Source organism: Doryrhamphus excisus, chromosome 17 (genome assembly GCF_030265055.1).
Source record: "Doryrhamphus excisus isolate RoL2022-K1 chromosome 17, RoL_Dexc_1.0, whole genome shotgun sequence".
Taxonomy (NCBI): Eukaryota; Metazoa; Chordata; class Actinopteri; order Syngnathiformes; family Syngnathidae; genus Doryrhamphus; species Doryrhamphus excisus.
The window spans coordinates 8,525,882-8,542,656 of NC_080482.1; the positions used below are offsets into that span (position 1 = coordinate 8,525,882).

Consider the following 16,775-nt stretch of genomic DNA (forward strand, 5'->3'; position numbering starts at 1 on the left):
CGCAACTTGAGGAGAGGGCAGACCTCCGCCGAAGCTAAATAACGCTAGTTTGGATAAGCACCAATGGCGAGCTCTTTTTGTCTTTAATTGCAATGTTTTTTATATTGAATGTAGAGCAGTTATTAAAAAAAAACAGTTTTGGCAGTCAAAAACAAATGGTCAGGCCAGCCATTTTTTCCTAATACATATTACTTTGATTGTGACATTTTGGAACACATAAATGTATATAATTTTTTTTCATTTTATTATTTTCAATATCATCTTTGTAATTCATTTCTAGTATTTATAAATAACTGTTTATTTGTAATATAATATTGTCAATTATAAAAAACTTTTTTTACATAGAAAAATATTTAATTACAATTTTTTAATGACATTATGACAACATTTAAGATATACTTTTTGCCTTTTGTCACATTTTTTGCATGTACTCCATTGAAAAAATAAATGTGATATAAAATATATACAGTATGTTTTATATTAAAAATGTTGTTGTATTGTGATTTAAAATAACATAAAAAATAATCTGTTATGTTGAAATGTATCCAATAATTGTAATGCTAATGATTAATATACAATGAAAATTATGGAATGTTACCCCTTTAGTAGAAATTATTTTGGATTGATTTAAAAATATTTGGTATTTTATTTTATTATAGCTAATTATTTATATATATATTTTTTTCAAGAAAATATGAGTAATAATATTTAAATTACATGAAAAACGATTACTATCATTTATAAATGATTTAATAATTTTATATGTATTAATGTTATTATTTATGTTATTTTTATTGTAGCTAATTATATGATAATTTTTTTTCAAGAAAATATATGGGTAATAATTTTAAAATTAAATTACATGAAAAACAATTGCTATAATTTACAAATGATTTAATAATTTTATATTTATTACTGTGTATATTTTAAAACATATTTTTAATTAATTTTTAATGGAATGGATTACCCAAAACAATAGCACAGATTTCTGATTAAATGTGTCCAATACTAATAAACAATACACACTTTACAGCTTCCTCCAAATATAAAACCTGACTGTCATCAGTCATCTTAGGTGGGGGTCGGGGTCCTCACCTGGCGTCCACAGGGCGGGCACCGGGGGGAGCAGCAGATCGCTGACGCAGTTACAGTCCATGCCTCTGCAACACCTTCAACGCAAACACATGAAAAACATGATAAGTTTTAGCATTAAAACACACAAGTTGCAACAGAGTGTGAAAATCTTCCTCAGGGGGGACGACTAGAAAATGGAGGTGAAGGCCAAAAGATTCAGAACCGTACTTGGTATTGACGTGAAATACGGCAAGGTTATGTTTTTTTATTTATTTTATTTTTTTTGATGGTTGCAATCCAGTGTTAGCCACCTGAGGCCGAGCGTGATGCAACGCTGTGGATACGCACATGCATCGATAAACAGCAGGAGAAAAAAATAAGCACGTTAAAGTTTAATTTGATTTAATAAGCATGAATTTTCAAGTATTCTTGTGCAAAGTACAAGTGTGGTATACAATGTTGTTTATCTGCCAGATATTACACATGCTGCATCATGTTCAATGTGCTGAAAGGAACTTTTAAGACTTCGGAGTGTGGAAAAGTTTCTGTTGCAAAAAGTAGATTAATGCTTGAAAATGAATGTACCTCAAAATCGCATGTAGTAATTTATTTAAAAGTACAATGGATGAAGTCACAGTATACGTGCTTTGTGTGGTAATTACGTTAAATTATGTAAAACTAATTAGTGGACAGGAAGAGCTAGCATTAACTACATATTTTGTCATACATTTTTCGGTGCAAAACAATATATGCTGAAGTGATGTTACTCACAGTCATTTCATTTTCATTTTTTTCACAATTTTGTAGGAAACTAAACACGGAAATGAAACAGTACATTTGAATTGAATGTGCAAATGTCCGCACTGATGCGTTCACAAGTTTGCATGTTCTCCCCGTGCATGCGTGGGTTTTCTCCGGGTACTCCGGTTTCCTCCCACATTCCAAAAACATGCTAGGTTAATTGGCGACTCCAAATTGACAGTAATCTATCTTTTATTGCGGTCAATTGGCTCCAGATGTGACCTGATAAGTTAATTTCCACAAAGTAGAATTCTTCCTTTATAAAACAACTATATAGAGCATAGAAATCATGTTTACAACATTCTAAACACGTTTTTTGACATTATTAGAGCCCTTTACATATTAAATAACATCCCTATAGTCACCTTAAACTCGTATTAACAATTATAATAGACATAATAATAAAACATAATAAACAGTATGGGCTGCATGGTGGAGAAAGTGGTCAGCACGCATGGCCTCATAGCTAGGAGACCCGAGTTCAATTCCAACATGCTAGGTTAATTGGCGACTCCAAATTGTCCATAGGTATGAATGTGAGTGTGAATGGTTGTTTGTCTATATGTGCCCTGTGATTGGCTGGCGACCAGTCCAGGGTGTACCCCGCCTCTTGGCCCAAAAAAAAGACCGCTGGGATAGACTCCAGCATAACCCCGCGACCCTAGTAAGGATAAGCGGCATAGAAAATGGAAGGATGGATTGTGCTAAATTCCAGTTATGAATTTTATTTATTTCGCAATTTTGTAGGAAACTAAACACGGAAATGAAACACAACATTTGATTTGAATGTGCAAATGTCCGCACTGTTGTATTTACAAAATGCAGACATGGAATGCAGGCATTGCTATTTCATCATAAAATTAGTAAAAGTACCGCAGAAGCATCATTTTCACCCCCCCCCAAAAAAGCTAAATTTTTAACAATTTCATATGTTCTGTTTTCAAACTGTATTGTGCTATAAATCCAGTCCGCACAGTGAATTAGTGGTTAGCATGTTGGCCTCATAGTCAGGACATGGGTTTGATTCTGCGCTTGGCCATCTCTGTGTGGAGTTTGCATGTTCTCCCCGTGCATGCGTGGGTTTTCTCCGGGTACTCCGGTTTCCTCCCACATTCCAAAAACATGCTAGGTTAATTAGCGACTCCAAATTGTCCATAGGTATGAATGTGAGTGTGAATGGTTGTTTGTCTATATGTGCCCTGTGATTGGCTGGCGACCAGTCCAGGGTGCACCCCGCCTGTCGGTCAAAAAAAAAAAAAAGAGACAGCTGGGATAGGCTCCAGTGAGGATAAGCGGCATAGAAAATAAATGGACTGATTGTGGTAAATTCCAGTTATGAATTTAATTTATTTAGCAATTTTGTAGATTAGCCTGAACAAAAAGTTAGTCACAATGAAAATTTGTTATAACAAGTTGTTTCTTGGTATGAAATGACGTTAATTTAAAAGCAGATTTTTTTCCTGACACTAATTAAAACGAACACTTAAATTCCAGTATATATGGTATAAAAAGTTAGCTCATGTCTTAACGAGAGAGTGTTAGCTTGAAGCTGCTCCCATTTCAATGAGCGAATGGCTAATCATAATACTAATGATGTCGCCCACATACTTCATGTCCGCAGGCGCGCTAACAGAGGAGGATTTCGGCGTGACCCTGACTGGTCATGCGGTCGACACATGGTGACTTTTCATCAAGGGTTTGCTTTACAAAGCTACCGTGAAGAAGAAGAAGAAGAAGAAGAAGAAGAAGAAGCAGCCCTGCTGCTTTACTTCTTCTTCTGCTATCTTTAATGCTGCCCTCTCTATCGCTCCTTTCACTCTTCCTTCTGCCTCTATTTAATTATGCTCTGTGAATTTGGGATTTTTCCCTCCAGCATTGAAATGGAACGTGAATTATTAAGGTGTGTTTGTATAAATTATTATTGCTAACTCCAGGCACTTCTCTCTCTCTCTCTCTTTTGAGAGACTCCATCTCTCCACCCGCTCCTGGCCTTTGGATGGTAGAAACTTTCTCTCTTTATCTTTGGTGTTTTCATGCCGCTACTGAATACGCTAGCTCTTATTTCTCTTTTTACCATCCGTGTTATTTCTTAGATTTTGTCCTCTCTTAGTCTTGCGCTGTCCTTTAATGAGTGACTGGAAGGGATGGGATGTATACCCAGTATACACATTTATGATATCTAGACACAACATATAGTATTGATGCAGGTCCATGCATTATGATGAGTCATCAAACTCGCGCATCTGTCTAGTATAGTCTGTAGGTATGACATAGTTTGGAAAGGATCGCTTATCCTCACAAGGTTTGCGGGGGGTGCTGGAGCCTATCCTAGCTGTGTTCAGGCGAGAGGCGGGGTACACCCTGGACTGGTCACCAGCCAATCACAGGGCACATATAGACAAACAACCATTCACACTCACATTCATACCTATGGACAATTTGGAGTCGCCAATTAACCTAGCATGTTTTTGGAATGTGGGAGGAGAGAACGGGGAGAACATGCAAACTCCACACAGATATGGTGGAATTGAACTCGGGTCTCCTAGCTATGAGGCCATGTGCACTGACCACTTGTTCACCGTACAGCCCATACTCTTTATTATGTTTTATTATTATGTCTATTATAATGGTTAATACGAGTTTAAGGTGACTATAGGGATGTTATTTCATATCTAAAGGGCTCTAATAGTGTCGTGTGTGTTCATTCATTCATTTTCTACCGCTTATCATCACGAGGGTTGCGGGGGGTGCTGGAGCCTATCCCAGCTGTATTCGGGCAAGAGGCGGGGTAAACCCTGGACTGGTCGCCAGCCAATCACAGGGCACATATAGACAAACAACCATTCACACTCACATTCATACCTATGGACAATTTGGAGTCGCCAATTAACCTAGCATGTTTTTGGAATGTGGGAGGAAACCGGAGTATCCGGAGAAAACCCACGCATGCACGGGGAGAACATGCAAACTCCACACTGAGATGGTCGAGGGTGGAATCGAACTCGGGTCTCTTAGCTGTGAGGCCTGAATCAAAATTCTAAATCTGATTCATTTGACTAGTGTGAGTCATCTAACTTGAAATAATCCACAAAGTAGTAAGGGATGTTTCAGTCAACCTGAATCCTATAGAGCACTGTGAGTGTGCCATACAATGGTAGCTTCAAACCAAAATGTCAGACTTCCTGTCTGTTTTCGAGCATGGGTTTTTATTGCACTTTTTACTGCATCGAGTCGTGCGTGATAAGGTGGTCTGATTTATCAGTGTATGACGATGTAGTATATGTATTATGTATTATGTATATGTAGTATATATATCACATTAAAATGCTGCCTAAACGTCCAAACTGAAGGCCGCTGTATGGCCGAGCCTTGAGGGGGGGAAAAAAAAGCTTCACATTTGAGGTCATAATCTATATTTGCCCTTTCTCATGTGGACCGCAGGTCACCACTAAGGTATCGCGTCTTTCATTTTTATTTTTTCTTCTCCAGGTTTTTGTCGGATTCAGTAAATACCCTCACCTACTACACCACCCCTCCTCCGTTTACATCCTACACAGGTGAATCCTCCTTTCCTTGTTCCCTCCCCCTTGTCTCCTCTGCCATTCATTTTAAGCCCCGCCCACCCACAGCCAGACCCGCCCCCCTGTTATGTGTTTTGTGTCGGCGCAGTAATTTTCTGTTTGATTTCGGAGGTAATGCATTTTTTACAAATCAAAGAGGAAGCAAGGCAACCCCCCCCCCCCCCCACCCTACTCTACTCACTCCATCCATCCATCCCTCCCTCACCTCCTCCTCCGCCCACCCCACCCTCTCGGCCCCCTCCAGGCCAGAGAGGAGATAAAGGAGCCCCCATCATTTCCTTGTTAGTTTTGATTTGGCCAGCGCAGGGCTTTCAAGTTCCCCCCCATCACCCCCAGAAACATTATAACTAGCAGCCCAGGGAATAGCGCCGCTCGTGCGTGTGCGCCTCGTGCACATGCCTACACGCACTGACTGTTAGATGCACATGACACACTGACTGACTGGAAGTGTTGCGTGGAACTACAAAAACATACTCAGGTAGCTGACACACACACACACAAACACACACAAAATAAAGACGTAGAGCCCATCGATAGTGACTGAATCAATACGGCAAAGAGAGCACTACTTTGTTTGCTAAAAAAGATGCCGGCACGCTGATAAAGCAACAAAAGCAACAAAGCATTTTATCGGACATCGTAGTCCATAGTAACAAAATGGGCCTTTCTCCCTCACCTAAACCCCAGCAAAGGTGATGGATCGCATCTTGACAACACGCCGTTTACTGTACACACCAAAGTCTTCACTTTCTGGTAGTGAAAAGTTGCACTCTGACACATGTTGCTCTCAACATTAAAGCAGGAAGTGCTCTTGAATCCAGCACAAACATGTATTAACAATTGTATTATTGTAATATATATAGCAGTCTGTCATCCACAATTATAATTGCCTCTAATTGGGGACAAATAGGGCTGCACGGCGGTCCAGTGGTTAGCGCGCAGACCTCACAGCTAGGAGACAAGGGTTCAATCCCACCCTTGGCCATCTCTGTGTGGAGTTTGCATGTTCTCCCCGTGCATGCGTGGGTTTTCTCCGGGTACTCCGGTTTCCTTCCACATTCCAAAAACATGCTAGGTTAATTGGTGACTCCAAATTGTCCATAGGTATGAATGTGAGTGTGAATGGTTGTTTGTCTATATGTGCCCTGTGATTGGCTGGCGACCAGTCCAGGGTGTACCCCGCCTCTCGCCTGAAGACAGCTGGGATAGGCTCCAGCACCCCCGGCGACCCTTGTGAGGAAAAGCGGTAGAAAATGAATGAATGGTGACAAATATAAAGTACAAATTAAAGGGATAAATGAACAGTTAAGGTAAATTTTACTTCAATTGTAGAAGTCACTGTTTCCAAAGAGAATTTGGCAGCAAGATCAACCACCACCTCCTTCGAGAATCATGTCTTCAATGAAGCCAAAAGTAAAAAATATGTTTTAAAAAAACAATAACAAAGTAAAACTATAATTGTAAAAATAAAAAAAACTTGTTTTGTATCAACATTTTTGGCTTGCCTATGTTTCACTGTATCGGAGCCACTCAATTAAAAACTAATGGATTTTAAGAAGGTTCTAAGTAGGGCTTCAAAATGCAAAAATGATACATGGAAATGAGACCAAAAAAAATTTTGAGTAAGCGATTCATTGCAAACAAGAACTTCCTAGAACTTCCCTTGCCATCCATCCCCATTCATTCATTTTCTACCGCTTATCCTCACAAGGGTCGCGGAGGTTGCTGGAGCCTATCCCAGCTGTCTTCGGGCGAGACGCGGGGTACACCCTGGACTGTTCGCCAGCCAGCCAATCACAAGGCACATATAGACAAACAACCATTCACACTCACATTCATACCTATGGACAATTTGGAGTCACCAATTAACCTAGCATGTTTTTGGAATGTGGGAGGAAACCGGAGTACCCAGAGAAAATCCACACATGCAGGGGGAGAACATGCAAACTCCACACAGAAATGGCAGAGGTGGAATCAAACTTGGGTCTCCTCCCATCAATTGAATATAGACCAGGCGAACGCACAGGATGGTCCAGGATGGGCAGTTGTGAATGACGCCTCCTGCACCATCTCCACATTACCGCTGCCGGTTTGACGCCCCTGCACAACTTAAAACTCCATTGTTCCCTTGAAAAAAAGCTCTCCTCCACTGTGTGGAAAAATCCCAGGTGGGATCTCCTTGTTGGAAGCCACCAGAACCGTTAAGTTTACATTTTTTTCTCATCAGAGAATAAAACTTCCAATGTCCCATAGTTGGTGCGCTGGTGTGGATTTTGTAGAATATGAAGGAGGCGGAGCCTTGGCTTTTTTTGTTCCATAACCGTCCAAATCTGTTAAAAAGTTTTACATGATTGTCTTACTGCGTCCAACCTCAGCAGCAATGGCGCACTTGCTTGTGAAGCGCAACAATCTGCACACATTCAAATTTTCCACTGGTCTTCAAATTTCGATCAAGAGTGTAATGAATGTGGAAGATCTTGGTAAAGATTCTTGTGTCATATAAGCGTACAAAAATCCAGATTTTATCGTGCATACATCGTCATGTTGTGATGACAAGTGAGTGGGAGTCATTTGCAACACAGCAAAAAGTCAGTCAACGTTGGGGTTCTTTTGACCTTAACAACAAAGTGCAGTATTCCTACATAAAAAATATACATGCATATTTTGAAGTGGACATTATTGCCTGAGGGATTTTAACAGCTGAAGAAAATAGATTTAAAAGAAAACAGACACACACACAAAAAGGAAATAGCTTGGCACTTAACCCTCGTAATGATGTAATCATGTCATTATTCTGGAATAAACTGGATGAAAAGTACTTTTATTGACAAAATTATTGGCAAACTGTCCCCTGCTGTACCACACTCACACTGCTCTACAGCATTTGTGTTTAGCAAGTCTTTAGAACTCATACACGGGAAAATGCCCTTTTAATTTGAAATTGGTGCGCTTGGTGCGCTCATACTGCTCTACATCAGTAGTATAAATAGTAATAAATAGTAATATCATGAGATTTGGGCTGCATGTACATGTTTGGGTTTGTTTGCTGGGATGTCCAAGTGTCCGTGAATGCAACGGCAACCATTCTTATCAAAAGCTAGCTCAGCACTGATAGTATTTTGCTAGTTTTGATCCTTTTCGTTGAGTATGAAGTATGTGTTAAGTGTCCATTATCTGACCGGGATCTTCCCATGGTGTCTCAATTCAACTTACACCCTTCTTAATAGTGTCCAAAATACAAAAATACATACAGAAGATGATAAAGTCTCATTTTTGGGGACAGGTTTTCAACGCTGTGCCGTGCGGGGATTAATCTCCTTGCGCCGTGAGACGTTCAGGCGCACAGGTATTGACGTACCCCACTTTGGGAACCTAAGCTCTAATGCTGTATTACTGCAGTTTCCCAACTTGGTGATTATTCATTCATTCATTTTCTACCGCTTATCCTCACGAGGGTCGCAGGGGTGCTGGAGCCTATCCCAGCTGTCTTCGTGCGAGAGGCGGGGTACACCCTGGACTGGTCGCCAGCCAATCACAGGGCACATATAGACAAACAACCATTCACACTCACATTCATACCTATGGACAATTTGGAGTCGCCAATTAACCTAGCATGTTTTTGGAATGTGGGAGGAAACCGGAGAACCCGGACAAAAAACCCATGCATGCACGAGGAGAACTTGCAAATTCCACACAGAGATAGTGGAATTGAACTCGGGTCTCCTAGCTATGAGGCCATGCGCGCTGACCACTCGTCCACTGTGCAGCCCATACTCTTTATTATGTTTTATTATTATGTCTATTATAATGGTTAATACGAGTTTAACGTGACTATAGGGATGTTATTTCATATCTAAAGGGCTCTAATAGTGTCAAAAACGTGTTTAGAATATTCATTTATTCATTCATTCATTTTCTACCGCTTATCCTCACAAGGGTCGCGGGTGGTGCTGCAGCCTATCCTAGCTGTCTTTGGGTGAAAGGCGGGGTACACCCTGAACTGGTCGGCAGCCAATCACAGGGCACATATAGACAAACAACCATTCACACTCACATTCATACCTATGGACAATTTGGAGTCGCCAATTAACCTAGCATGTTTTTGGAATGTGGGAGGAAACCGAAGTACCCGGAGAAAACCCACACATGCATGGGGAGAACTTGCAAATTTCACACAGAGATGGCCGAGGGTGGGATTGAACTAGGGTCTCCGAGCTGTGAGGTCTGCACGCTAACCACTAGTCCACCGTGCAGCGACTTGGTAATTAATTTTGACTAATTCTGTGTTTATTTTTATGCAGGATGACACCACTGAAACAAACCTGACTTGACGTGTCAAGTGTACCCAGGATCGTATGGATCGCCCGTGCTCGTGAGTGCAGCCTTAAATCTCTCAGGTTTTCTTGCGGTGTCTGAGTTCTTCTTGTATGTTTAGACGTGACTAAAAAAAGATATTTTGTCAGGTGACATCATGCATGTTTGAAAGGATACGCTGACTGATGTCAGGTTTTAGAAGTGGGCCCGGTGGAACAAAGGTTAGTGGGCCATTCAGGGAACATTACATTTAAAGAAGGAAAGAGTGATGGGTCATGGTATAAAAACATAAACTATGAAGTCTGCCTCTCCCGCTTTTCTTTTTGCAGCACATGAAACAAACTCTGTGCATGTGTCTCATCTTTTTTTTTTTTTTTCGGGTTGCCCCATCTTTTCATTTCTTGCCTCTCGCCCTGTCTTTCCCCCTCTTCTCTCTGTTCCTCTCTCTGGTTAGCGCTGACACACTGCTGTGCCTCAGGGTGCAAGAACAGAGGGACTCAGCGATGGGTTTGTTAGAGGAGGGGAGACGAGGAGGAAGAGAAGCTTGTCCTTCCCCATGTAAAAGACAGCTTTGGTATACGCAATATTGTGTTCACTGGAGCTAATTTGTTGCAATATAAATCACTTTGACACAAAATACCTTGTGTACACAAAAGTAAAATTATATTCCGTCCAATGAAAACCAGCCAATTATATACAGCAGGAAGTCCGGAAATAAAGGTAGCAAATTAGAATACAATTCCAGTACTGTCGCAACAAGCTCCTTCAAGAAGCACCATTCTATACACTTTTTGCATTAAAACAACATCAACATCACTGTAAGGAGTGGGACAGGACGACACAAACGTTAGCAGAAGGTTGAGAGCCCAAATCGGGTCGCTAAATGTCAGTTAAAAGCTGTAAGTCATTTTTATAAATCATCGAAGTTGCCAGACGTAATAGATGCCATGCGCAGTATCACATACAACTACGTAACATTAAAGGGCCGGACAAGAGGACACAAGCATTAGCAACAGTAGCATACTCTAACTATATGTACTACACATTTTAACAACATAATACTATGTTAGCATACTTGGTGAAAAAAAGAAAATCAAACTTACAAATTGTTAGCAGTAATATTAAATAACAATGAAGTTTCAAAGCAGGCTGCATGGTGATCGAGTGGTTAGCGCGCAGCTAGGAGCTCGGAGACAGTTAGGAGACCCGAGTTCAATTCCACCCTCGGCCATCTCTCCCGTGCATGTGTGGGTTTTCTCCGGGTACTCCGGTTTCCTCCCACATTCCAAAAACATGCTAGGTTAATTGGCGACTCCAAATTGTCCATAGGTATGAATGTGAGTGTGAATGGTTGTTTGTCTATATGTGCCCTGTGATTGGCTGGCGACCAGTCCAGAGTGTACCCCGCCTCTCGCCTGAAGACAGCTGGGATAGGCTCCAGCAACCCCTGCGACCCTTGTGAGGAAAAGCGGCAGAAAATGAATTAACCGAGCATGTTTTTGGGGAGATCATGCAAAATCCGCACAGAGATGGCCGAGTTTGGAATCTAACCTGGGTCTCCTAGCTGTGTGGCCTCCATGGTAACCACTTTAACACTGTGCAGTCTTTGTTTTTTTTGTGAGTTGAAAAAAAAATGCACACACTGTGTTGGATTAGTAAATAGTCACATTGAGACGGGAACGAATCACCGGTCGAAGTTGTTGACTTCTGGTCATGTGACGACAACGGGGTGGCTATGGTGCTTGCTCACCCAGAACCCAGAACCCAGAACCACCCAGAACTCTGTTTCCTTTTGAATGAAAGGCTGAAACGATAAATACTTTTGCCATTTTTACCTGAAAAAGGGGGGGGGGGGGGGTCTCCTTCAATGTCCCCATTTGGCTCAGGGTCACATGGCAGAACATCCTGTACTGATTCATCCTAAACCGATCGGGTTTAGAAATTCTAGTTCCTCTTAACTAGTATGATGGTTAGATAGTTACCATGCAGACATTTGCAGAACTATGGAGGGAAAGAAACAGTATTGTCATTTTATGAAGTATTTGTGCGTACTAGCATGTGTGCGTAGTTAGCAGAGTTGGCCGCAAGAGTCAGGATTTTGCAAGTCTCGAGTCAAGTCTCAAGTAAAAATATGCAAGTCCAATTTTCAAGTAAATACAACATAGGTCGAGTCAAGTCTGAAGTCATTGGCTTGAAATGTTCAAGTCCTTTCAACTCAGAAGCACTGTGTTACGTGGCGGATATGCAGTTTTATCGTAATTCCGCATTGTGTATATTGCGGCTTTCAGGTTTCAAGTGGGTGCTGCTCGCAAAACATTTTGAGACTTTCCTGGAAGGAGGAGAAGTCCAACAAGTTGACGAGGAGGTGAGCATCAAGGAGGATGTATTAGTAGTACATATGGTATGGATGGGAAAAAAAAATAAAAAAATAAGGAAAAGACGGGGGTAACAGGATGAAGAAGAAAGTATCAATCGATACGGTTAAATTATTCATCGTCATTAATTATCGATCGCTCTCCGTTGCCGGCTCGTCCGCCGTGCGCCAGAGTTGAAAGGAGGGAAAGCGCGCTTTAATAAAACCTGCTCGGGCCTCATTGTTTCATGTCCTGCGGCTAGAAAAAGCTCGAGTTTAGTTTGGCCAAACGCGCGCACACACACCCGAGTTTATAAAAAAAAAAAAAAAAAAAAAAGCTTTAGGGAGGCTGAGGCGCGTGCACGCTGTTGACTGGGCGGCGGCGGCGTCTCGTGCAGATCAATGAAGGATCAATGGCTCACGCTGACTAATAGTCAGAGAGAGCCTTTGATCTCTGGACTGAGAGATCAAAACGTGCGCCAGAGAAGAGGAAAAAGACGGCGAGCTGACCTTCCACGGTGTTGGGTGGTTGGTTTGGCTAAATGGATGCTCATTTCACACAGACGCCACAGAATTGTCAAATCAGAGTCATTTACAGTGCCAGCTTAAGTCGACCTTGGCATGTTCCAATGCTCTTCTTGAGATACCAGGGGTTGATTTCTGTGAAAAATGTCAGATGATGTTGATTATCGCTAAGCAGCTTATGTTAATATCCGTATGCTAGTCCGAGGGTCGTCAATATACAACGTTACTTGGTCATGTTGAAGAGTCCGACAACTTATTAATTGTATTCATTTTGTGTCTGTGTAGCACTACAGCGTGTGCATACAGGAAGCGTCTTATCTGCATATGTGCAAATTACAAGCTCACCGATGTCTGGAGTTGCTAATAAACGTTTCCACCACAATCTGTGATTTTTTTTAACACGATAGTCCCACAAAAAACGTGTAATGACCACATTTCCACTACCGATGTTGTGCCGAGATTGCCTACACTCAAACGCAGACCTACTATATTACCACTCTTTGAGTTCATACATATTAAGTCAGGGGTCTCAAGAGCTAACATTAGCTCCTAACTACTTTTCAAGTCGCTCTCCAAAGGGTTTATTGAATTATTATCAACTCCTATACAGACAAAATGTGAAAGTTGGGTTTCGGCAGCAGTCCGGAAGTTCTTGGGAGCAATCACAGCGGAGTAGGCGTGCCCGTAGGTGGAATAAATTAAAACACCAAAGGAAATACTGGAATAGGTGCAGATATTGGAAGATCTACAAAGCTTTCTGTGTTGGTTATTGTGTATAGCTGCTCTATGGGAGTCCATAACTCAATGCAATGGGCAGAAAATGACCACAAAAGGCCCACTACAAGGCACAAAAATCACTCAAAACATCACAGACAAAGCAATGTCCCTTTTTGGACCTGATTCATACAGAAAAACAGGAAACACAAATGTCCAGAATCAGCTAATTAGGTGTGGTTGCTAATTGTCTGCATCTGAAGTCGGAAAGTGTTTAAAAAGGCGGGAAAATGCTGGCTACGAAAGAGACACCACTTGGCCGCTCACATTGTGCATTAGTCCGGCAGATGGAAGTAATTTATGTTTACACTTTGTTGCATATGACAATATGGTAATGGTAATGGTTTTATTTCATTTGAACATGCATCAGATTACAATTGAATGCATCACATAATCAGTTCACAGTTCCACATGTCCAAAAGGAGTAGGAAGAAGCAAAGCTTATTAAATCCTACCCCTCCATCTGGTACTTTTACAATCAGTAACTGTTACATTTGTTCACTTCCTGCTTTCCTTTTTTTCTTTTCTTTTTTTTCTCTCCTCTTTTCGAAGAAAAATGTTTTTTTTATTATTTTATTTTATTTATTATTTTATTTTATTTATTTTTTTTTATTTTAAAATGCATTTATCAATTCCTCCAGACATTTTATCAAGAAAATACATTTATGTTTTATGTTATTATTATTATTTATTTTCTTTTATAAGAAAATGTATTTATGAATAAAAAAATAATCACATTTATTTATTTACACATTTATCAGGGCATTTTATCAAGGAAATGAGCACTTCCTGCTTCCCTAATAGAATTTAATTATTATTTTGGTTATTGATTCCATGTGGGTTTTTTTTGTTTTTTTTCCCCTGAACTGGGCCATGTGGGAGAAAAAAAAAATCACAATTGTCACACTTGTAGTGTAAATACGGCCTTTTTTTTTTTTTTTACTGTTTCTAACAAGGCATCGACAACAAGGGAACCATCTGTTGTTTCCACAGAACAGATGTGTGTCCTGTGGGCTCAACTTCACGCCTGTAGAGAGCTCTGTGTGTGTGTGTGTGTGTCAATGCAAGCAGCTCATTTTGGGGGTCAAAGGTGGGGGGCGGTTTGTCACCCCCATAAATTGAGAATGTAGCAAAAAAAAAAAAACAATACAGAAGCTACACTATCAAACTATGTTAGAATAAAACAGTTACACAGTACATCTCAGTCTTCACTTGCATGGCCTCTCTAGTCAGTGAGTTACTCCCTCTATCGCTCTCACTTCCCGAATTAACCACTCAAGAAGTCACCACCGACTCAATCAATAGCTCATACATAAAACCTGCTATAATCGCTCCCCCCCCACCCCTCCCTTTCTCCTAACCCTCCTCTGGCAGTCCTCTTCCTTGCTCCCTTTTCAAATCATTCTGTACATAATCACCATAGAAAACAACAAAAACGCTCTTCATCAATCACTCAAATTTACACCCCGACCACTGAGGGATCCTCCAAAATAAAAGCCCCCGGAAAGGTCAGAAATCATCATTCAAAATCATTATTACCATAAATGATATAAAGGGATACAAAGGGGATTGAGAAACTGGTGTTTCTGTCCTGGCTGCTCAGTACAATATGGTACAATAAGAAGACTAAAACTTTGACAAATGTAACTGTACAGGTGGGGTTGGCTTTTTCTTTAGTATTTTATTTTAATGGTAAAATGGAGTAATGGCAAAGTGTGATGGTAACCATAGAGCCAGAAATGGATCTTATTGTTTTGTAGAGGATATTAAGTAGTGACAAAAATAGTGCTGGTGTAGGTAGGTGACAGGTAGGGTCTGCTTTTTCTTTGGCTTACACAATTGTACAGCAGGCTCTGTCCTGACTGCTCAGTACAACTTGGCTCAATACTATGAAAACACATGCCACTTTTTGGCAAAACAAGGTTTTGTCCATATGATCCAAATAATAATTCATTAATTCATTTTCTACCGCTCATACCTATGGACAATTTGGAGTCGCCAATTAACCTAGCATGTTTTTGGAATGTGGGAGGAAACCGGAGTACCTGGAGAAAACCCACGCATGCACGGGGAGAACATGGAAACTCCACACAGAGATGGCTGAGGGTGGAATCGAACTTGGGTCTCCTAGCTGTGAGGCCTGCGTGATAACCACTCGTCCCCATCAATTGAATATAGATCAGGCGAACACACAGGATGGTCCAGGATGGGCAGTCGTGAATGACGCCTCCTGCACCATCTCCACATTACCAGCTTCTGTTTGACGCCCCTGCACAACTTAAAACTCCATTGTTCCTTTGAAAAAAAGCTCTCCTCCACTGTGTGGAAATATCCCAGGTGGGATCTCCTTGTCATGCCAGTGAAGTTGGAAGCCACCAGAACCGTTAAGTTTACATTTTTTTCTCATCAGAGAATAAAACTTCCAATGTTCCATAGTTGGTGCGCTGGTGTGGATTTTGTAGAATATGAAGGAGGCGGGGCCTTGGCTTTTTTTGTTCCATAAACTTCCAAATCTGTTAAAAAGTTTGAAATGATTGTCTTACTGCTGTGAGGTCTGCACGCTAACCACTCGACCGCCGTGCAGCCCGGAAACAATACATTAATTCATTTTCTACAGCTTTTTCCTCACGAGGGTCGCAGGGGGTGCTGGAGCCTATCCCAGCTGTCTTTGGGCGAGAGGCGGGGTACACCCTGGACTGGTCGCCAGCCAATCACAGGGCACATATAGACAAACAACCATTCACACTCACATTCATACCTATGGACAATTTGGAGTCGCCAATTAACCTAGCATGTTTTTGGAATGTGGGAGGAAACCGGAGTACCCGGAGAAAACCCACGCATGCACGGGGAGAACATGCAAACTCCACACAGAGATGGCTGAGGGTGGAGTTGAACTCGGGTCTCCTAGCTGTGAGGTCTGCACGCTAACCACTCGATCGCCGTGCAGCCCGGAAACAATACAATTAAAGCATATTATAGGACGGGAATGGGAAAAAATATGGGCTTGCATCCTCGTTTCTGGTGCATCCAACGTCACTTGTTGCACTAATATTCCAGTTTTTCAACAATTGAGCAATGAAATCAATTCTTCAGACTCCATTAATGGAAATATGTGACTATTTGTAACATTGACCAACGTGGAATCTTTCCCTAGCAAACGAAGGTTGCTTAAAGCGGAACCACATGAACAAAAGCAAAACATTTGAGCGAGGTCACCTGATGCTAGCGTCGTGATAATTCCCCATCTCCCACGCTTTGGCAAAACACTTTAGGGATGTTGGAATTGTGCAGCATCTGTGCAATGTGGCTGTTTTTTTTTTCTTTAAGGGTGTCCAGCCAGAATGGCGCCA

The 16,775-nt window shown here is 41.2% G+C and overlaps 1 protein-coding gene across 3 annotated transcripts in view; it reads right to left on the minus strand.

Annotated features, from left to right (window-relative positions):
* Positions 1–16,775, minus strand: part of erfl1 (Ets2 repressor factor like 1) — a 131,299-nt gene that overhangs the window by 12,137 nt on the left and 102,387 nt on the right. For all 3 annotated transcript variants that reach the window (XM_058052995.1, XM_058052996.1, XM_058052997.1), the window contains one exon: positions 1,096–1,169. In XM_058052995.1, coding sequence (XP_057908978.1) covers positions 1,096–1,156 — 61 coding nt within the window. In that variant the 5' untranslated portion in view covers positions 1,157–1,169. The remainder of the gene's footprint in view (positions 1–1,095; positions 1,170–16,775) is intronic.